This window comes from Pseudochaenichthys georgianus, chromosome 12 (assembly GCF_902827115.2).
Source record: "Pseudochaenichthys georgianus chromosome 12, fPseGeo1.2, whole genome shotgun sequence".
NCBI lineage: Eukaryota > Metazoa > Chordata > Actinopteri > Perciformes > Channichthyidae > Pseudochaenichthys > Pseudochaenichthys georgianus.
Window position 1 is genome coordinate 117,872 of NC_047514.1, and position 22,129 is coordinate 140,000.

At 43.5% G+C, this 22,129-nt stretch overlaps 1 protein-coding gene across 1 annotated transcript in view; it reads right to left on the reverse strand.

Moving 5' to 3' along the window:
* crb2a (crumbs cell polarity complex component 2a) overlaps positions 1 to 22,129 on the reverse strand; it is a 37,546-nt gene that overhangs the window by 8,369 nt on the left and 7,048 nt on the right. The window contains exons 2-10 of the mRNA XM_034095403.2: positions 15,162 to 15,854; positions 12,833 to 13,028; positions 11,485 to 11,624; positions 10,373 to 10,543; positions 10,173 to 10,286; positions 8,626 to 9,579; positions 6,669 to 7,249; positions 2,669 to 2,834; positions 805 to 1,675 (exon numbers count right to left, since the gene is read on the reverse strand). Coding sequence (XP_033951294.1) covers positions 805 to 1,675; positions 2,669 to 2,834; positions 6,669 to 7,249; positions 8,626 to 9,579; positions 10,173 to 10,286; positions 10,373 to 10,543; positions 11,485 to 11,624; positions 12,833 to 13,028; positions 15,162 to 15,854 — 3,886 coding nt within the window. The remainder of the gene's footprint in view (positions 1 to 804; positions 1,676 to 2,668; positions 2,835 to 6,668; positions 7,250 to 8,625; positions 9,580 to 10,172; positions 10,287 to 10,372; positions 10,544 to 11,484; positions 11,625 to 12,832; positions 13,029 to 15,161; positions 15,855 to 22,129) is intronic.

Below are 22,129 nucleotides of genomic sequence, written 5' to 3' on the forward strand. Positions count from 1 at the left end.
TGTAAGAAGTAGAAAGTACAGGTATTTGAGTTCAACATGTGAGAAGTAGAAAGTACAGGTATTTGAGTTCAACATGAGAGAAGTAGAAAGTACAGGTATTTGAGTTCAACATGTGAGAAGTAGAAAGTTCAGGTATTTGAGTTCAATATGAGAGAACTTCTCACATGTTGAACTCAAATACCTGCACTTTCTACTTCTTACATGTTGAACTCAAATACCTGTACTTTCTACTTCTTACATGTTGAACTCAAATACCTGTACTTTCTACTTCTTACATGTTGAACTCAAATACCTGTACTTTCTACTTCTTACATGTTGAACTCAAATACCTGTACTTTCTACTTCTTACATGTTGAACTCAAATACCTGTACTTTCTACTTCTTACATGTTGAACTCAAATACCTGTACTTTCTACTTCTTACATGTTGAACTCAAATACCTGTACTTTCTACTTCTTACATGTTGAACTCAAATACCTGTACTTTCTACTTCTTACATGTTGAACTCAAATACCTGTACTTTCTACTTCTCTCATGTTGAACTCAAATACCTGTACTTTCTACTTCTTACATGTTGAACTCAAATACCTGTACTTTCTACTTCTTACATGTTGAACTCAAATACCTGTACTTTCTACTTCTTACTGAGAAGTAGAAAGTACAGGTATTTGAGTTCAACATGTAAGAAGTAGAAAGTACAGGTATTTGTGTAAGAAGTCAAAGTAAAAAGACGTCAGGAAAATAAGTAGTGGAGTAAAGTACTGATAACAGAAAGATGTACAGTAAGGAAGTATTTGTACTCACTGGCACAGGGGCCCGCTGTATCCCTTTGGACACACGCAGGTGAACATGTTGGGTCCGTCCTGACACGTGCCTCCATGTTCGCAGGGATGAAGCCCGCACTCGTTCAGATCCTCGTCACACAGAGTGCCGGCATATCCAGGGTGGCACCGGCACTCAAACCCGGCCAAGTGGTCCCGACAGCCGCCGTGAACACAGGGCTGAGACGCGCAGTCATCAGTGTCTCTCTCACACCGATCCCCCTCCCAACCCGGGTCACACACACAGCCAAACTTATTGAACAGGTCTTCGCACGTGGCTCCGTTCACACAGGGGTCCGAATCACACACCGGTTCGCTCCGACAACCCAATCCGATCTTTGGTTTCCCAACCGAGTGGAATTGAGACACTTGGGGGGCTTTATAGTCGTCCACGAAAGGGAGATAGACCCCACCGACCCTCACTGCTCCCAAGCAGCCGGTGAAACTCTCAGCGATGGCCAGCGTCGAGGCCTTTTCGTTGAGAAAGCGGATACTTCCCGTCCTCTGAGGGAAGCTGCTGGCGTCCGTGATCCCGTCCACGGTGATGATCCAAGGAGAGGCTTTCCGCCGCTTCTCAGCCATGGAGATGTTCACGCGATGCCAGCTGCCGTCTGCCACTCGACGAACTCCCGTGAAGGCCAGCGACTCCACGTTGTTCCTCGCGTGGATCTCTACCCGCACGGAGGAGTCCACGAGGCCCACGAGCAGCAGGTCTGAGCCCCACGAGGCGCGAAGGACCACAGCGTTCTCGGAGCGGCTCCTCAGCTCCAGGTAGACGTTCGAGACGGGATCGGAGAGGGAGCCGCCCGCGCTGAACTGCACGGGGTTGTTCTCAAACGTGGCGTTGACCACACCTGCGGGTCAACGTGGAGAAGAGGGTGCATCGTTATTTGTATTTTATCTCATTTTATTGTGAGTGACATTTGTTTGTTGCAGAGTATGGAAGCAAGTAAGAGACGGAATTCTTTGAACTTGATCAGACACCGAATGTATAGCATTGAACATGTTGACTTTGAAAACCATGCATCTGATTTTTTTGTTCCGAATTCATGTGAAATAAAAATCTGAAATATCTTGATACGCAATTTCAAAAGCTGAATTTCAATGTATTTGTTTCCGTGTTCACAAATTCAGATCTAACCATTCAAGTTAAAAAACATTCGAATGGTAAATTCGGAACAAAAAAATTCAGATACATGATTTTTCAAAGTAAACATTTCGGTGTCTGATACCATTCAAATCATTCTGTCTCTTATTTGCTTCCATAGAAGAGCTATACAATCACCCACATCGTGTGTGTGTGTGTGTGTGTGTGTGTGTGTGTGTGTGTGTGTGTGTGTGTGTGTGTGTGTGTGTGTGTGTGTGTGTGTGTGTGTGTGTGTGTGTGTGTGTGTGTGTGTGTGTGTGTGTGTGTGTGTGTGTGTGTGTGTGTGTGTGTGTGTGTGTGTGTGTGTGTGTGTGTGTGTGTGTGTGTGTGTAAAAATACCACTAAATAATCTAAATAGTATATAAGACGTCAAATAGAATTATGATCATATTTTTATTTTAAAGCAGATTTATAAGCACAAATCCTAGTGTTGATATGCTGTACAATCCTGGAGAGTAATCATTTTAAAGTCCCGTGAAAACTCTCAGCTCTTAAGACAAAGTGTCTTTATTCAGTCGTAATACTTTAACTACATTAGCATGCTTCTTGTATCCTCAAATATCTTCACGAATATTTAGCTCATCCGGCGAATTGAAGACAAATAATGGATGTGAGGTAAACATAAAAGCTCTGGCATTATCCAAAGAAGTGGACTTATTTCTGACGAGCCGCAGTTATGAAATCATGAAGAAGTTCTTACACTCGTATCCGTCGGGCAGGTCCACACAGTGTCCCCCGTTGACGCAGGGGTCGCTGACGCACCACACCCGCGTCTCACAGGTCTTTCCGGTGTATTCCTCCGCACAGGAGCAGGTGAAGTCGTTGAAGGTGACGGTGCACCTCCCTCCGTTCTGACAAGGCTTCGTCTGAAGGGGGAAGCATTGAGAGTGAATATATAATATTTATAAAGACCGCCACGGAGCCACGGGAGGTCTTTCTTCCCAGCGGCCATCAAACTCGAGAGCTGGAGAACTTCACACTAAAACTAAGTGTAATATAAATATCGTTACCATTACAAAACACTCGCTGCTATATAACATGGGCAATATCATTATTATTAATTGTTGATAATGTTCTATGATATCGTATCTGCCACTACGATGTTTGCACTTCTAAATACTGTCAATATTTACTTAATTATGTGACCGTCTGTGTTTCCTGTAGTTATTGAGTTGCTGTTTTTACTGCACTTGTTCAGTTTTATTGTTATGCTGCTGTGTTTATTGTATTTTTGTAACTCTGGTACAACAACTTCCTTCTGGATGAATACAATCTTATCCTAAACATATAAGGAACTCACACAAACTGAAAACACTGAAACGTTGACTTCAATTAAACGTCAACAGATTTTACACAACTGCATTAGGTTAGTTGAAAGCAGTTATATTAAGTTCAAATACAACATATTTGGGTTCAGCTTAATAATATTGCTTTCAACTAACCTGTTACAGTTAGGTTGACATAATGCATGTAATTAAAGTCAACGTTTCCGTTCTTTCAGTGCAGCAAATCAAGAGCAGACTTGAAACAGCATTGATAACTCCACTGATCCACCAGATGGTGCCATAACCATGAAGCGATTTCCTACAGGATGCCTTGTGTTCGAACATCTGCTTCCATGAGGACACATGGCAACGCTTTTAATTGAGATAATAGACATCGATAAACCAATCAAGGCTGTGTGCGGTCTTCCTGATGCTACACATATCTATTTTAAAGGTCCCATGTCATGCTCTTCTGGTTATTAACCGTCCCCTTGTCCCTTCTCAAGTCCCTCCTCTAGTCACTTCTCTAGTCCCCTCTCTGGTCCCTTCCCGAGTCCCTCCGCAAGTCCCTACTCAAGTCCCACCTCTAGTCAATTCTCTAGTCCCTACTCAAGTCCCACCTCTAGTCCCTACTCAAGTCCCATCTCTAGTCAATTCTATAATCCCACCTCTAGTCCCCTCTCCAGTTCCCTCTCAAGTCACCTCTCGAGTTCCCTTCTCGAGTCCCCTCTCTAGTCCCCTCTCTGGTCCCTTCCCGAGTCCCTCCGCAAGTCCCTTCTCAAGTCCCACCTCTAGTCAATTCTCTAGTCCCACCTCTAGTCAATTCTCTAGTCCCTAGTCCCTACTCAAGTCCCTCCTCTAGTCACTTCTCTAGTCCCCTCTCTGGTCCCTTCCCAAGTCCCTTCTCTAGTCCCTACTCAAGTCCCACCTCTAGTCAATTCTCTAGTCCCACCTCTAGTCAATTCTCTAGTCCCACCTCAAGTCAATTCTCTAGTCCCACCTCTAGTCAATTCTCTAGTCCCACCTCTAGTCAATTCTCTAGTCCCACCTCTAGTCAATTCTCTAGTCCCACCTCTAGTCCCACCTCTAGTCAATTCTCTAGTCCCACCTCTAGTCAATTCTCTAGTCCCACCTCTAGTCAATTCTCTAGTCCCACCTCTAGTCAATTCTCTAGTCCCACCTCTAGTCAATTCTCTAGTCCCACCTCTAGTCCCACCTCTAGTCAATTCTCTAGTCCCACCTCTAGTCAATTCTCTAGTCCCACCTCTAGTCAATTCTCTAGTCCCACCTCTAGTCAATTCTCTAGTCCCACCTCTAGTCAATTCTCTAGTCCCACCTCTAGTCAATTCTCTAGTCCCACCTCTAGTCAATTCTCTAGTCCCACCTCTAGTCCCACCTCTAGTCAATTCTCTAGTCCCTACTCTAGTCCCACCTCTAGTCAATTCTCTAGTCCCTACTCTAGTCCCACCTCTAGTCAATTCTCTAGTCCCACTTCTAGTCCCACCTCTAATCCCACCTCTAGTCCCCTCTCCAGTTCCCCTCTCTAGTCCCTCCTTGAGTCCCCTCTCTGTTATGAAGCTTTTTCTGCATGTAAACGGTCTGCAGCGTCACAAACCCTCAAAGCGCACCCTGTAGCGAGTAAACTCTAACACAGGAAAGACCTGTCTGCTGCCCCAGAACGCCTCGTTGGACATTTCTCTCTTTCCATTGTTTACTTCTTGGGTATAGTGACGTATTTCGGGTATAGTGACGTAACGTAACGGCTAGGCGGATTGGTCCATTTGTAACGCCTAACCGGAGCCGTTACGTTACATCCGCGGAGCCACTACGTTTGGACCAATCCGCGGACTTCCTCACACACACACTCGGCGGGACGTTGCGAGGCTCGCTGCTGCGAGGAGCGGGACTGTGTGAGCTGGCTCACTGGTGTGGGGTCGGCGACACAGCGAGACACTGCGGAACTCAGCCTGAGCACACACACAAACTCCCAGCCAGGCTGCGGGTGTGTGTGTGTGTTTCGGGCTGGGTTTCGCTGTCTCGCTGTCGGCCACTGGGCTCACAGGGGGGGGGGGGGGCAGCTACAGCAAGCCGTGTAGGACAGAGAGTGAATACACATACTATACAGAGAAGCTGTGAGAAACCAATGTGAGTTTGGAGAATTGAACAATATACATTTATTCTAGTCGACCTCAACAACGGAGTTATGATCAGTAGAAATGGCCGTGACACGGGACCTTTCAGTGGAAAGTAAATAAATATATTTACTTAAGTGCTTTTGGACATATTGGACATACTTGGGCTACTTTATACTTCTACTCCATTACATGTATTTAACACTCAGTAACACAGTTACTTATATATATATATAAAATACATGATATTCTGGTATAAAATAAATGTAGTGGAGTAGAAGTACACAGTAGCATAACATGGAAATACTGAAGTAAAGTACAAGTACCTCAAAATTGTACTTAAGTACAGTACTTGAGTAAATGCACTAAGTAAGGGATAATGTGCTGCGACGCGGTCATTATGGGGAAAAGAACACCGACAGGCTGATCAGGAGCCCGACGCGAAGCGGAGGGATCTAGATCGGCATGAAGGTGTTCTTTTCCCCATAATGACCAAGTCGCTGCACATTATCCCGCTTGTCACACGGCCACATTCTCAACAAAGTAACGTTATGACTCCCAATATTAATTGAAATGCTTTTATGGATTTAGAAAATGATTTTATTGATTTAAAAAATAGTTGTATGTATTGATTCAAATGTACATGCATCCGCGAAGAAAAATAGTCCGATGTTACTGTTTGAACTAACGTAGCAACGGCAGGAACTGCTTCGATAGCGTTTTTGAGGAGCTTTCTGATTACAGATTTGAAAACATCGCTGCTTGCTTTAAAAGTAGCACAATTCATGATGTCAAACCTTGGAAAGTATCTAGATATCCCTGCCCTGATGCCAAAGTAACTGGCAAGTGAATATGTGTCACCGTTTGATGTCTGTGTCTGGACCGCTGCGTAAAAAGGAGGGTTTCTGCCCCGTTACTTCTGCGCTGTTTTTCATGTCCCAGTTCGAAAAGCAAACTGCATGCAGTTTGCTTTTCGGCCCAACTGTATACAGTTCAATCGACCGGACTTCTTTCTGAAGATGTGAGCGTCCTTAACAACGGTCAATAAGTCCTTGACAGCGGTCTGTCTGTTCGGTATTAACAACGTGTCACGTGTTCTGAATTGACCAATCAGAATAGAGTATTCAACTAAGCCATGTAATAAGTTACATTTAACCACAGCTAAAGCTCTCATACACACAAGTGAAACTTTTCGTCCTCGAGGTTCTGAAGGACCAAAACTGTGAAGTAGCAAAACATGGAAAGACTCAAGTCTCTCAAAATGTACTTTTAAAAGCATTGAAATGAAAGGAGCCCCTCTCACCCTGCAGGTGTCGTCACTGACGCAGCCCTCCTTTATATGTTCAGCGTCGCTCGGCAGATACCCCTCCTCGTCTTCAGAGCTGTTCCACGCGTCCACATCCAGATGCACCGAGTCCAGCCTGAGGTCCTGCAGGCATCCTTTATAATTCCCCCCCCAACCTTCAGAGTCCCACTCAGCTGGAAGCCCCCCCACAAAGGCCTGATCTCCACTGTTCACAGTCACTTCGGGGATCTCTCCTATCCCGTAGCGCAGGCCTAAGTGCTCCAGAATCACCTGTTTGTGATGCACCTCCACCTGAAGGAGCTGTTTTTCGCCAGTCGTCACGAATATGGGGGCTGTCAGAGGGGCACTGTTGGGCAGAGAGCTGACAAACAGCCTCCCCATGCCCAGGTAGACGGAGAAATAGACCTCTCCCTCCTCCTCCCGCCCCACTGATTGTTTCCTCAGCTGGAAGAGCAGTCCGTCCGGCTGTAAGGACCTCAGGAAGAAGGAAACGTTGAAGCTGCTCTCGTGGCTTTTCCCCACATCATACGCACTGAAGCTCTTCGTGTCCTCGTGGCTGTACGTCCATGAAGGGAACTCTGCAGAGATGGCAAAAGTACACACATCCTTTATTATTACATTATTTTACATTTCATTTAGCTGACGCTTTTCTCCAAAGCAACTTACAATTACCGATTACAGGGTCATTCTCCCTGGAGTAACTAAGGGCTAAGTGCCTTACTCAAGTGGTGGTGTTCCTGGTGGGATTTGAACTCACAACCTTAAATCTTCAGCCCACCTCACTATCCCTTTACTCAAGTAGAAGTACAGATACTCGTGTTTAAAAATACTCTGGTGAAAGTAGAAGTACACATTCAGACTAAAGGAACCAGCTGTTTGGGAAATGAGAGAAGTAGAAAGTACAGGTATTTGTGTTCAACATGTAAGAAGTAGAAAGTACAGGTATTTGAGTTCAACATGTAAGAAGTAGAAAGTACAGGTATTTGAGTTCAACATGTGAGAAGTAGAAAGTACAGGTATTTGAGTTCAACATGTAAGAAGTAGAAAGTACAGGTATTTGAGTTCAACATGTAAGAAGTAGAAAGTACAGGTATTTGTGTTCAATATGTGAGAAGTAGAAAGTACAGGTATTTGAGTTCAACATGTAAGAAGTAGAAAGTACAGGTATTTGTGTTCAATATGTGAGAAGTAGAAAGTACAGGTATTTGAGTTCAACATGTAAGAAGTAGAAAGTACAGGTATTTGAGTTCAACATGTAAGAAGTAGAAAGTACAGGTATTTGAGTTCAACATGTAAGAAGTAGAAAGTACAGGTATTTGAGTTCAACATGTAAGAAGTAGAAAGTACAGGTATTTGAGTTCAACATGTGAGAAGTAGAAAGTACAGGTATTTGAGTTCAACATGTAAGAAGTAGAAAGTACAGGTATTTGAGTTCAACATGTAAGAAGTAGAAAGTACAGGTATTTGAGTTCAACATGTGAGAAGTAGAAAGTACAGGTATTTGAGTTCAACATGTGAGAAGTAGAAAGTACAGGTATTTGAGTTCAACATGTAAGAAGTAGAAAGTACAGGTATTTGAGTTCAACATGTGAGAAGTAGAAAGTACAGGTATTTGAGTTCAACATGTAAGAAGTAGAAAGTACAGGTATTTGAGTTCAACATGTGAGAAGTAGAAAGTACAGGTATTTGAGTTCAACATGTAAGAAGTAGAAAGTACAGGTATTTGAGTTCAACATGTAAGAAGTAGAAAGTACAGGTATTTGTGTTCAAAATGTAAGAAGTCAAAGTAGAAAGTCGACAGAAAAATAAGTAGTGGAGTAAAGTACTGATACCAGAAGAATGTACTTAAGTACAGTAACAAAGTATTTGTACTCCACTACTCCCCAGTGGCGGGACATGTCTATGTTAGTACCTTCTTGTGCATGGAGTACTGTATTAGAAAAGAGCGACTCACCTTCGGAGCAGCTGTCACTGTGGTACGGCCGGTAGCAGTCGCATTGAAAGCTGATCCACAGATCCACACAGCGGCCGTTTCCACTGCAGGGGTCCGGCTTACACCATTCAGTTTTACTGCAGCCCAGCTCGTGAACCTGGTCTTCAGGAAGAGTTTGAGGCAGAATGGGTTTAGAGTCGATCATCAAGTCCTCCATGCATCCAATAAACCCTGCTCCGCTCACAGAAACCTCTAAAAGCTCCTCTGGTGCTCCTCCTATATAAACCTGAGAGAAGGCTTCAGAGGGCTGGAACGGCGGTTCATCAGCACCTCCGTCCGTCACTCGGCACCCGTCTCTGTCACATCCTGGACCCCTAACGATCAAAACCAATCCTCCGTCATCTACAAACACGTGAGCGTCCCTCCATCCCCCATCACTGACCAGACCAGGAAACCTCACATCCAGCTCAGACTCCTCAGAGAAGGCTTTAGCATGAAGACCGCCATTCACGATCTCCAGAATGAGGTGGCTGTCCACGTCTCCTCTGTAGAAAAGCAGCATGTTGGGAATAGTTGTCCTGAAGCGTAGTTGGACCCCGAGACCCCGATGGATCTGGTGTTCAACTTCCCTTCGTGTCCTCTCCTCCAGATCGACCTGGATGAGGACAAACCCAGGGGTGGAGAAGGAGAAGGTTGTTCTGGTGGAGCATTGCTCATCGTAGAAACCGTGAGGGCAGAGGCAGGTGTGGCCGTGGTTCTCCTCCGATAGCCAGGGGTGGCAGGTGGCTCCATTTTGGCATTCGTGGTCCACACAGCCGTAGAGTTTCACATCACAGAGGTCTCCTCCCCAGGGAAGTTCTCCCGGCTCTTCTTCAGGACAGTGGCAGGTGTAGGAGGCGCAGCCGTCTTCACACCAGCCTCCATTTTGACAAGGCTGGCTCTCACACTCATCAATGTCCACCTCACAGTGCTCACCTGGAGGGGAAACACACTTAGGGTTAGATATGCTGCTAGGTCACCGGTTCAAGTCCCGGCAAGACCAAGTGCTACCGAGGTGTCCCTGAGCAAGGCACCGTTCGCTACACTGCTCCCCGGGCGCCGTTCAAAATGGCCGCACACTGCTCCTAACACAATTTCCCCACGAGGGATTAATAAAAGTCCATCTTATCTTATCTTATCTTAGCTAGGCATCCCATTCTATTTCAATAAGAACTATAATTTCACGGGAAGACTAGGGGTAGAGGAGTGTGAGAATTTGGTTAGGGATGTTGTCAAATATCTGGAACAAAGCTGCAACTCTGACTACTTTTAAATCCAGGCGGAAGACTTTTTTTTTACTTCTCCAACTCACCGTAATAAACCGTATTTAAATTCGTCTTACTGACCAATATTTACATCCTGTTCTCATATTCTATTTACATGTATATAGACTTCTTGTAGTATTTTATGATATATGTTGCATCGTCAGGTCATAAGATTTCCATTTCTACGCTGTAGCTTATGCGCAGACATTAAAACCTTTGAATCTCCTTGACAACATACAACGAATGATTGCCTCCCAGACCCACCTAGAAATCCCTGAGCGCAGGTACAGGTGTATCCGTTGATCTGATCCTCACAGGTGCCTCCGTTCTGGCACGGCTCAGACTCACATTCATCGATGTTCACGGAGCAGTTCTCTCCTGTAATGTCAAATACATTTGTGAGGAGATTTCAGAAGCTGCGATGGAGATGTTATGGCTGATGGGTTTTCTTTAGTTTCTCTCACCTGCGAACCCTTGCTGGCACTGGCAGATGTATCCAGCTGCGTCTGCAAAGCTCAGATCCCAGTCCAGATCCCAGTGAGACGGGTCGGAGCGCTCGAAACACTCGCCGGCGTTTTCACACGGCTGCTCAGCACACTCATCGATATCCACCTCACAGTTTGGTCCCTCATAACCTAGAGCACGACAAGAAACAAGTGTCACTTGTGTTTGAGAGCCTGGAGTTAAATGTAACTAAGTACACTCTACTTAAGTACAATTTTGAGGTTTGAGGTCCATCTTATTGTACTTTGTACTTTTACTCCACTACATGTATTTAATACCTTTAGTTACTTCACAGATGTGGATAAATTATGTGAAATATAACCAAGTGTTAAATCAGACTTTAGTTCCTGGAGTAAATCCACCAGCTACCCTGCAGTCTACAAAGTACTTCAGACTAGCTGCACCTTCACCAGCTTTGAGAACACTTTCATGATCAATCATTATAAAACATATCATATATATTATTCTGAAATGGACCAATCTGCACAACGACTACTTTCACTGTCTTTCACTATATTTAGATGAGAATACTTTTCTACTTTCACTTGAGGAACATTTTGAATGAGGACTTTTACTGTAACAGAGTATTCCTACACTCTGGTACTTCTACTTTTACTCAAGTACAAGTTCTGAGTACTTCTACCTTTACTCAAGTACAAGATCTGAGTACTTCTACTTTTACTCAAGTACAAGATCTGAGTACTTCTACTTTTACTCAAGGACAATATCTGAGTACTTCTACTTTTACTCAAGTACAAGATCTGAGTACTTCTACTTTTACTCAAGTACAAGATCTGAGTACTTCTACTTTTACTCAAGAACAAGATCTGAGTACTTCTACTTTTACTCAAGTACAAGATCAGAGTACTTCTACTTTTACTAAGTACAAGATCGGAGTACTTCTACTTTTACTCAAGGACAATATCTGAGTACTTCTACTTTTACTCAAGTACAAGATCTGAGTACTTCTACTTTTACTCAAGTACAAGATCAGAGTACTTCTCCCTCCTCTGCTCTTCACCACCCTAACATGCTGTATTGTTAAAGAAAGGAGCATCATGTAGTTCCTCACCTGGCCAGCAGAGGCAGGTGTATTCTCTGACTCCCTCTGAGCACGTGGCTCCGTGCTGACAGGGATCAGAGGCACACTCTGGGATGTCCAGCTCACAGAAGTCTCCCTGGAAACCTGTATCACTGCAGTCACACTCATAGCTAACACACACACACACACACACACACACACACACACACACACACACACACACACACACACACACACACACACACACACACACACACACACACACACACACACACACACACACACACACACACACACACACACACACACACACACACACACACACACACACACACACACACACACACACACACACACACACACACACACACACACACACAAGTTTTATACAGCAGGACGACGAGAAATTATAATTCCCTTAAAGGTCCTCTATTATACTGTCTTTCATCAATATATCACAGGTCTCAGATATACACAGAGCCTGTCTCTGATTGGCTGAAACACCGAACAGATCATTGCAGCATTACCCATAATCCCCTCTGTTTCAGCCCTGTTTCCAAAGTGCTGATTCTCTGTCTGTTACTTTAGATGAAAATAAGGAGCCCCTCCCCACGCCCCTCTGAGAGACATTTGGTTACAAAGAACTCAATGGAGCTCTAGAGGAGATTCAGGTGATAAGGGGGGGGGGGGGGGGGGGGTTACCTTGTTGCTGATTGGCTAATGGCTACACAAGACAACACATCGTTATGACATCATAAAGTGGCCAAAATCTGATCAGCTCAGTATCTGGTGTGAGGGGTAGGGGTAGGGGTAGGGTAATGTTGTGAATCGAGTGGCCTGTGTTCGTCTTCCATAACATACGCCTGCCCATACCATAACCCCACCACCACCACGGGCCACTCGATTCACAACATTACCCTAACCCTACCCCTACCCCTCACACCAGATACTGCCTGGTTTTCGGACCCCCCCAGACCCCCCAAATAAAGCAAAACTGCACGTTTCAGAGTGGCCTTTTATGGTGGCCAGCCTAAGGCACACCTGTGCAATAATCATGCTGTCTAATCAGCATCTTGATATGCCACACCTGTGAGGTGGGATGGATTATCTCGGCAAAGGAGAAGTGCTCACTATCACACATTCTTTCAGATTTGTGAACCATATTTGAGAGAAATTGTTATTTTGTGTATATAGAAAATGTTTTAGATCTTTGAGTTCATCTCATGAAAAATGGGAGCAAAAACAAAAGTGTTGCGTTTATATTTGTGTTCAGCGTAGAAGAGACATGAAGACGTGTATTTTGCATAATAGGTGACCTTTAAGTACAGTAACGAAGTATTTGTACTCCACTACTTCCCACCTCTGCATCTGACCTCACCTGTTCACCATGTCCCGACACACCGCTCCGTTGAGGCACGGCTCGCTGAGGCACTCGTCCACGTCCACCTCGCAGTCGATGCCAGTGAATCCGGGCAGACACTGGCAGGAGTAAACGGAGATCAGGTCGAGGCACGTGGCTCCGTTGTGGCAGGGGTCGGACTCACACTCATCTATCTCCGTCTCACAGTTCACTCCTGGGGGAGGAGAGGTACAGCAATGATGATGATGAGGATGAAGAAGAAATCAAATATCTGGTAAATAAGGATTTTACATAAAGAAAGACAACGCATAATAAAAAAGGTAGTTTATCCGTGGTCGGTTCCAGCAGAGAGCCCCAAACGTCCCTTTCCCCTCATCAACCAGCTCTGACTGGGGGGTCCCAAGGCGCTCCCAGGCCAGCGAAGAGATATAATCCCTCCACCTGGTCCTAGGTCTACCCCTCGGTCTCTTCCCAGCTGGACGTGACTGGAACACCTTCCTAGGGAGGCGCCCAGGTGGCATCCTAACTAGGTGCCCGAACCACCTCAACTGGCTCCTTTCGACGCGAAGGAGGAGCGGCTCAACTCCGAGTCCCTCCCGGATGACCGAACTTCTCACCTTATCCCTAAGGGAGACGCCAGCCACCCTGCGGAGGAAACCCATCTCGGCCGCTTGTATCCGCGATCTCGTTCTTTCGGTCGTGACCCATCCTTCATGACCGTAGGTGAGGGTAGGAAGGGAAATGGCCCGGTAGACAGAGAGCTTTGCCTTCTGGCTCAGCTCCCTTTTCGTCCCAACGGTAAAGCGACTGCAGAACCGCTCCGGTTCTCCGGTCCATCTCACGCTCCATTGTTCCCTCACTCGAGAACAAGGCCCCGAGATGCTTGAACTCCTTCACTTGGGGGAAGGACTCATTCCCTACTTGGAGTGGACAGTCCATCGGTTTCCTGCTGAGAACCATGGCCTCAGATTTGAACCCTTTTGTCTTTATTTATAATTTGTATTTGTCGTCTTATTTGTGATATATTTCTAACATACAGTATGAATGAAAAAGGCAGTATTTTATGTTGATAATATTGTGGGTAAAAAAACGTGCCATTGTTTATCACATGATCCGTCACTTAAAAACAACACTCCTAATGTCTCTCTATCAGGCTGTCGTGGTGTTCGTGATGAAAGCCTTTCTTTAGATCCTTCCCGGGGGAATGCTGATGCGACCCCTCGGATAACTCGAGCTCCTCTGACACTGAGCAGGCTCCAGAGAGAGAGAGGAGTGTAAGGAAAGCGAGACAGGAGTGTTTTCTCTCACACAAAGTCTTTATCTGAGCCACAGATAAGACGCCTGACTCACGGCATCTTACTGTGCACTTAAAATACTCCTCGTGCCCGCTTTATCAGGACAGACAAAACACTTCAGTATTCAGGGAACTCAACGAGAAGCAGAACAAGACCTTGTGTCGATGATTCACGATTACATCTTAAACTAATCTTTTGTTTTTATTATTATTACTGCACATATTTTATTCTATCACATTGTAAATACTGCCATATTTTATTTTACTATATTTTGTATTATTTGTAATGTTAGTATAGTTTTATTTTCTTATAATAGTTCTCTATCTGCGTTTTACTTTTACGTACGCACCATGACATCAAGTCAAATTCCTCGTATGTGGTAACCTTAATAAACCCGTTTCTGATTCTGATCAGTTTTATTTTGAAATGCATCACCTCTGTGTCTCGTCTAGTTCTACTTCCTGTTTCCCTCCAGTGCCTGATTGTCTCATGTGTTTGGATAAAGCTTGCCTAAGTTCATATTCATTCAGCTGCCTCTTCTGTTTGTATACTGCGTTTGGGTCCTTATGTTCAACCCTGACAGCAGAGCTTCTGTCTCTGGAACAACATCAAGTTATTTTATTGTATTTCACTAAATCTGTTAAGTCCCTGCAACTTTGAACATTGTTTGTCAGGTGTCATCATTAGACTGATTGGCTTTCAATACTCAATTCTGATGATTCGTAAGAAATGTAAGTTGACATGAAGCTTTAATTGTCATGTTCTTAGTTTTGGTTTCCTGTTTTATTTTGAAATTCATTTAGTCTTGTCTTACTTCCTGTCCCCCAGCTGTGTCTTGTTGGTCTTGTGTGTCTTTAGGCCCGTCTTTGTTGTCTCTGTTTCCTCGGGTAGGTTCCTGATTTCCCTCGTTCTTTTGTACTTATGGTCTTATAACTATTTGTACATCCATGTGACATCCCTGTAGCCTACATATGCTTCGTGTGTGTGTGTGTGTGTGTGTGTGTGTGTGTGTGTGTGTGTGTGTGTGTGTGTGTCATGTGGGTTTACTGTACCTGCGAATCCCTCCAGGCACTCGCACTCGTAGTGGTCCTTCTCGTTGATGCAGGTGCCGTTGTTCTCGCAGGGTCGTGACGCACACTCGTTGATGTCGATCTCACAGTTGTACCCCTGGAACCCGGGCACACAGAAGCAGTGAAACTCCGCCTCTCCGTCCAAACATATGGCTCCGTTCTGACAGGGCTCGGACAAACACTCGTTCACATCTTCCTCACACGTCTTCCCCTCGAAGCCCGGTGCACAGTGGCACTCAAAGCCCTCTCGTCTCAGCAAGCACGTGCCGTTGTTCCTGCAGGGCTCATCGATGCAGTCGGTCACGTGTGTCCCGCAGTCCTGTCCTCCGAAGCCTTCGGGACATCTGCAGAAGTATCCGTTCAGCTGGTCCACACACAGGGTTCGGGGCTCAGAGCAGGGGTTACTCTCGCACTCGTCCGCCTCTTCTGTGCAGTTATCACCTGCCATACCGTCCGGGCAGATGCAGCGATACTCTGTTTCCCCGGGGGTGCTGGAGCAGTCTCCGCATGGAGCGAAGGAGCAGGCGTCATACAGTTCTTCGCAGTGTTTGCCCATGTATCGAACACCGTCTTTGGCACAGATACAGGCGTAGTCGTTCATGTTGTCCACACAGGTCGCTGCGTTCTGGCAGGGTGCAGAGAGACAATCAGTTGCAGTGGCGTTGCAGAATAATCCTGAAAAACAAAGAAAGAGAATCAATGCATGTAAAAAAACTACTACAGAGCAGTGTTAGCGAAAGGCCCTCCGAGAAGAGTCAGCCATTCCGGTGCAGGACTCGCTGTTGCAGCCATTTCTGCCATGGTACTCAGATCTGCCAGAAGGCAAAGAAATAATTGCACTATTCTGTCCGGCTGTCCTGCTGTGACCTGTCGCTATCTCGTTGCTATGTAAAATGTAGGTTTTTCACATAGATAGCATTATGACATTTAGGCCCGCTAATTAAAAAGATATCATCGACAACATACCGTATGTCTCCGTTCAGCAGCACGATGTTCTGAAATGACCCTGTGGCTGAAATAGCCTCCCTGGTTTTAAACCTGTTATTTCTTCGTAGCTCTAATCTGCTCTTCCTGTGTGGGAGAGTCTGGCGCGGTCAGACTGTTCTATCCTTTCATTTAACACTCAGCTCAGCCATGCTTACAGCGTGCCAGTGACTTAACGCTGGATCAGATACGTCTTGATGTTTGATGAATGTGATGATAAGACATTGCCCCCAAATAATAAAAACCTCGGCCTCAATAGAGATTTTTAAGGGGCGGTTAAAGACCCACCTTTCCGACAGGCCTTTGGGTCGTCGTCGGAGGAGGTGAGTTAGTGGCTGTCTTCTTTTTTTTTTTATTATTGATGTTTTGTCGTATGTTTTATCCTACGTCTTACCTGCTGCCGTTTTATGCGTTTTATTCTACATTTTATAGTTGTATTGTGAATTGTGTCCTGTGTCCTGTACTGTAAAGCACTTTGTACATCCGTGTTGAGAAGGGTGCTATATAAATAAAGTTTTACTTACTTACTTACATTAACCCACAGAGAGATTGATGAGGGGTTTCTGATTTGAGATGGGAAGTTAGCCTCAGCTCCATTTATTCACATACAACTACTACTCAAGTATTGTACTTAAGTACGATGATGGGGTACTTTTACTTCACTTGAGAATGTGTATCTTCTGCTACTAAAATGAGAGCTGTGCAGGTTTACATAGTGGTGCAGGATTTACATTTTTAAAAGGTATTATAATCTATTTGTTTGACATTGTGTTTTCACCCTGAGCACAGACAGGAGGTTTCCTACTTTGTATGAATGAGCTTTTCAATCTTTTTCCACTAATAGGCTTTTACGTTTTTGTTTTCCAATACAAGCTTCTCCTCAATTGTCCACATTCACCTCTCCAGTGCCTTTCGAGCAGTTCATACTGTAGATCTCAATGAACGCTCTGAGCCGCGCGAAAACAGCAATAGGCAGAAAAACAAGGGCTTAGATCTTATACTTGAGTAGAAGTAGAAGTACTCAGATCTTGTACTTGAGTAAAAGTAGAAGTACTCAGATATTGTACTTGAGTAGAAGTAGAAGTACTCAGATCTTGTACTTGAGTGAAAGTAGAAGTACTCAGATCTTGTACCTGAGTAGAAGTAGAAGTACTCAGATCTTGTCCTTGAGTAAAAGTAGAAGTACTCAGATCTTATACTTGAGTAAAAGTAGAAGTACTCAGATCTTGTACTTGAGTAGAAGTAGAAGTACTCAGATCTTATACTTGAGTAAAAGTAGAAGTACTCAGATCTTGTACTTGAGTAAAAGTAGAAGTACTCAGATATTGTACTTGAGTAGAAGTAGAAGTACTCAGATCTTGTACTTGAGTGAAAGTAGAAGTACTCAGATCTTGTACCTGAGTAGAAGTAGAAGTACTCAGATCTTGTCCTTGAGTAAAAGTAGAAGTACTCAGATCTTATACTTGAGTAAAAGTAGAAGTACTCAGATCTTGTACTTGAGTAGAAGTAGAAGTACTCAGATCTTGTACTTGAGTAAAAGTAGAAGTACTCAGATCTTGTACTTGAGTAAAAGTAGAAGTACTCAGATCTTGTACTTGAGTAAACGTAGAAGTACTCAGATATTGTACTTGAGTAGAAGTAGAAGTACTCAGATATTGTACTTGAGTAGAAGTAGAAGTACTCAGATCTTGTTCTTGAGTAAAAGTAGAAGTACTCAGATATTGTACTTGAGTAAAAGTAGAAGTACTCAGATCTTGTCCTTGAGTAAAAGTAGAAGTACTCAGATCTTATACTTGAGTAAAAGTAGAAGTACTCAGATCTTGTACTTGAGTAGAAGTAGAAGTACTCAGATCTTGTACTTGAGTAAAAGTAGAAGTACTCAGATCTTGTACTTGAGTAAAAGTAGAAGTACTCAGATCTTGTACTTGAGTAAACGTAGAAGTACTCAGATATTGTACTTGAGTAGAAGTAGAAGTACTCAGATATTGTACTTGAGTAGAAGTAGAAGTACTCAGATCTTGTTCTTGAGTAAAAGTAGAAGTACTCAGATATTGTACTTGAGTAAAAGTAGAAGTACTCAGGTCTTGTACTTGAGTAAAAGTAGAAGTACTCAGATCTTGTACTTGAGTAAAAGTAGAAGTACTCAGGTATTGTACTTGAGTACAAGTAGAAGTACTCAGGTATTGTACTTGAGTACAAGTAGAAGTACTCAGATCTTGTACTTGAGTAAAAGTAGAAGTATTCAGATCTTGTGCTTGAGTAAAAGTAGAAGTACTCAGATCTTGTACTTGAGTAAAAGTAGAAGTACTCAGATCTTGTACTTGAGTAAAAGTAGAAGTACTCAGATATTGTACTTGAGTAAAAGTAGAAGTACTCAGATCTTGTTCTTGAGTAAAAGTAGAAGTACTCAGATCTTGTGCTTGAGTAAAAGTAGAAGTACCAGAGTGTAGGAATACTCTGTTACAGTAAAAGTCCTGCATTCAAAATGTTCCTCAAGTAAAAGTAGAAAAGTATTCTCGACAGTAAAAAAAAAAGTAGCGACAGTAAAAGTAGTCGTTGTGCAGATTGGTCCATTTCAGAATAATATATATGATATGTTTTATAATGATTGATCATGAAAGTGTTCTCAGAGCTGGTGAAGGTGCAGCTAGTCTGAAGTACTTTGTAGACTGCAGGGTAGCTGGTGAAGGTGCAGCTAGTCTGAAGTACTTTGTAGACTGCAGGGTAGCTGGTGGATTTACTCCAGGTGGAACTAAAGTCTGATTCAACACTTGATTATATTTCACATCATTCATCCACATCTGTGAAGTAACTAAAGGTATTAAATAATGTAGTGGAGTAGAAGTACACCATGTACCTCTGAACTGTAGTGGAGTAGAAGTACAAAGTATAATAACATATACATAATCAAGTAAAGTACAAGTACCTCAAAATTGTACTTAAGGACAGTACTTGAGTAGATGTACTTTTAAAAAGAACGCTATGTGGACACAGGCCTTAACTAGGGTATCATCTCATGTTAGTTTTCAAATGTGGTGAGGATTAAATGAAGTTGAGGGGCGACTTGTATGCAGGGAGATTGTTTGACTAAAGAAGTTAAATAAGAGAATAATTTGGCATGCATTTTCATCTTTCCACGGGCCCATTGTCTTATAATCTGTCGGTGGCCTACTGGGAAAACTAGTAGGATTTCTTGTGTTGTTTCACAAAGACGAATGCAAGCACGAATGTCCCCGCTAATAATGTATTACCTTGTGATTCCTGTCTCATTTAGCCAGTGCACGTTATGACTGTTCTGTGCACGTATTCTCCTGTATGAACGGCTGCTGCCGGGGTCGTTGTGTATGTCATATCACAAAGTGTACGGGACTTACAATACACACACTGTCTCCTCGCAGCAGCCAATGGCATCAGCTCTCTGGGGAATGAGTCCACATTCCTTTTATTAGGCCAATGTCCACTCCCAGTTCAAACCCCCCCCCCCCCCCCCCCGTCCAGTACTCCCAGCACCCAACACTTTGATCAGTGCCCTGTTTCCAAATCGTCACTGAAGTGGAAGATATTAACAATGAATGGTGTTATGGAGGGGAAAGAGAGGGGGGAGGGGGGGTCAGAGAGAGAGAGAGGGAGAGAGCGGGAGAGAGAGAGAGAGAGAGGGAGAGAGAGGGGACGGGGGGTAAAAAAAGAAAGAGAATATTTATTCAAATTAAAATCGAGAAATTTGCTATTTCTACTACTACACTTTTACTTTTAGTTGCCCATTTTTTGGCTCGTTGTGGAAGAACGTGGAGATAAAATCAGATGAACACATTATGTTGTTTTTTATGACGCATTTTAAGAAGCCCATAAATCAGTTTGACACCATGGCCCCCCCATGTTATTACAGAAGTGCGAATAAAATAAAATAAAACAGCTGAATCAGATCCAAGACATAAGATCAGACTATAAGTTATTAATAAATTACCTTCTCTCCCAGCGTTTAATAGACGACTAATTAGCAGGTGTGTCATGCATATTTTCAATCTGTTTTTTGAGAGTCAGACCTTGTTTAAAGAACAATAGACCATTCAGGAAAATCAACGATCTAACGACTAACAGTCATGTTGGTGCTTCATAACATCACTCACTCGCTTCTGTCAAAGTTACAGCGATAAGGTTCATTTCATTCCACTGACTACTTTGTGTTGATTTTTTCTGACATTTCTTTTGATTGAAATCAGAACCGGTGTTGAAACTCAGTCTGGACATCTCTATGGGCAGGCAGGCAGGCAGGCAGGCAGGCAGGTGCCAGTTAAGGTGTAAGATAAGGGAATTTGGGTTGTGATTAATAATGTATCTGATCATATATTTACTTCTTTACTATTATCAACACATGTGATAATGAATGCATCTCTACTAGTCTGTATGTGTCATCACGGTGTATCTAATATACTGAGACTCACTGTAGCTGACATGTTCCTCCACACACACACGCACACACACACACACACACACACACACACACACACACACACACACACACACACACACACACACACACACACACACACACACACACACACACACACACACACACACACACACACACACACACACACACACACACACACACACACACACACACACACACACACACACACACACACAATGTATACATCACTTCAGGGGACATTACATTGACTTAGTATAGTAATGCTAGACCACACACACACACACACACACACACACACACACACACACACACACACACACACACACACACACACACTGTCTTACTGCCACAAATACTCACCACAGCATCAACTGTGTATTATTCCACCACTGAAAACAGTCCCCAACAAATGCACTATTTCTTCCTCTTTGTGTATGTTTAAAAGAATCGCCAGTAAACCAAGGTTTTAGGATGTGTGGGAGGTGGTTTATATATTATTGTGTTCAGTAATTCAGCTTCTGATGTTAGGGTCAAGCCATGCTATGAGTAAAAGCAGGTATCTGATGCCTACAAAGTAAACACTTCTTAAGCCACTCACAGAGGGTGACAGTGGTCCAGAGCTGTGGAATAAGTGCCAAGTACAGGCAAACAATGAGAACAACAAGAAAAACAAGAAATAAGGAAGTAATAAAAGCACCTTTGGCACCATGCTGCGCAAATCAGCGTATTGCTTTAGTCCATAATATCCATAATCAATTGTCTACATACTGTATGAGGCCATGTATTCTGACTCAAAATGATTGTATAGACTATGGCACTAAAGCAAGTGTATATCAATATTCCAAATGTAACCCCATGTTTGATCATTTTCTGTTGTGTCTAATAATATATATTTCCGAGCTGGTCTCAGCTTTACGACCGTGGCCCTGTGTCACCCTCTCCACGCAGAAGGCTCAGCCTCTTGTCATTTCCAATTCTTGTTGAGTTGCATCTCCCCCATACACTAACTGTGTTTGAACCGTTCAGATTACAGCCACCTGCAGACACACGCCCCAGGTGGCTGTCGAGGGTTTCAAGATTAGGCTCAACTCGGCCTGATGTGAGAAGGAGACTAGGATAAACATGGTAATCGAATGAGAAGGTGATCCTTTGCTTACTTGATAAGAAACTTAACATGAGAGGTGTTTGGTCAAACAGAAATCAAGCACTGTCACGAGGAGTGTGTTCAGACAGATCTATCTATCCATCTATCTATCCATCCATCTATCTATATTTCCATCTATCTATCCATCCATCTATCTATCTATCCATCTATCTATATTTCCATCTATCTATCTATATTTCCATCTATCTATCTATCTATCTATCTATCCATCTATCTATCCATCCATCTATCTATATTTCCATCTATCTATCCATCTATCTATCTATATATCCATCTATCTATCCATCCATCTATCTATCTATCCATCTATCTATATTTCCATCTATCTATCTATATTTCCATCTATCTATCTATCTATCTATCCATCTA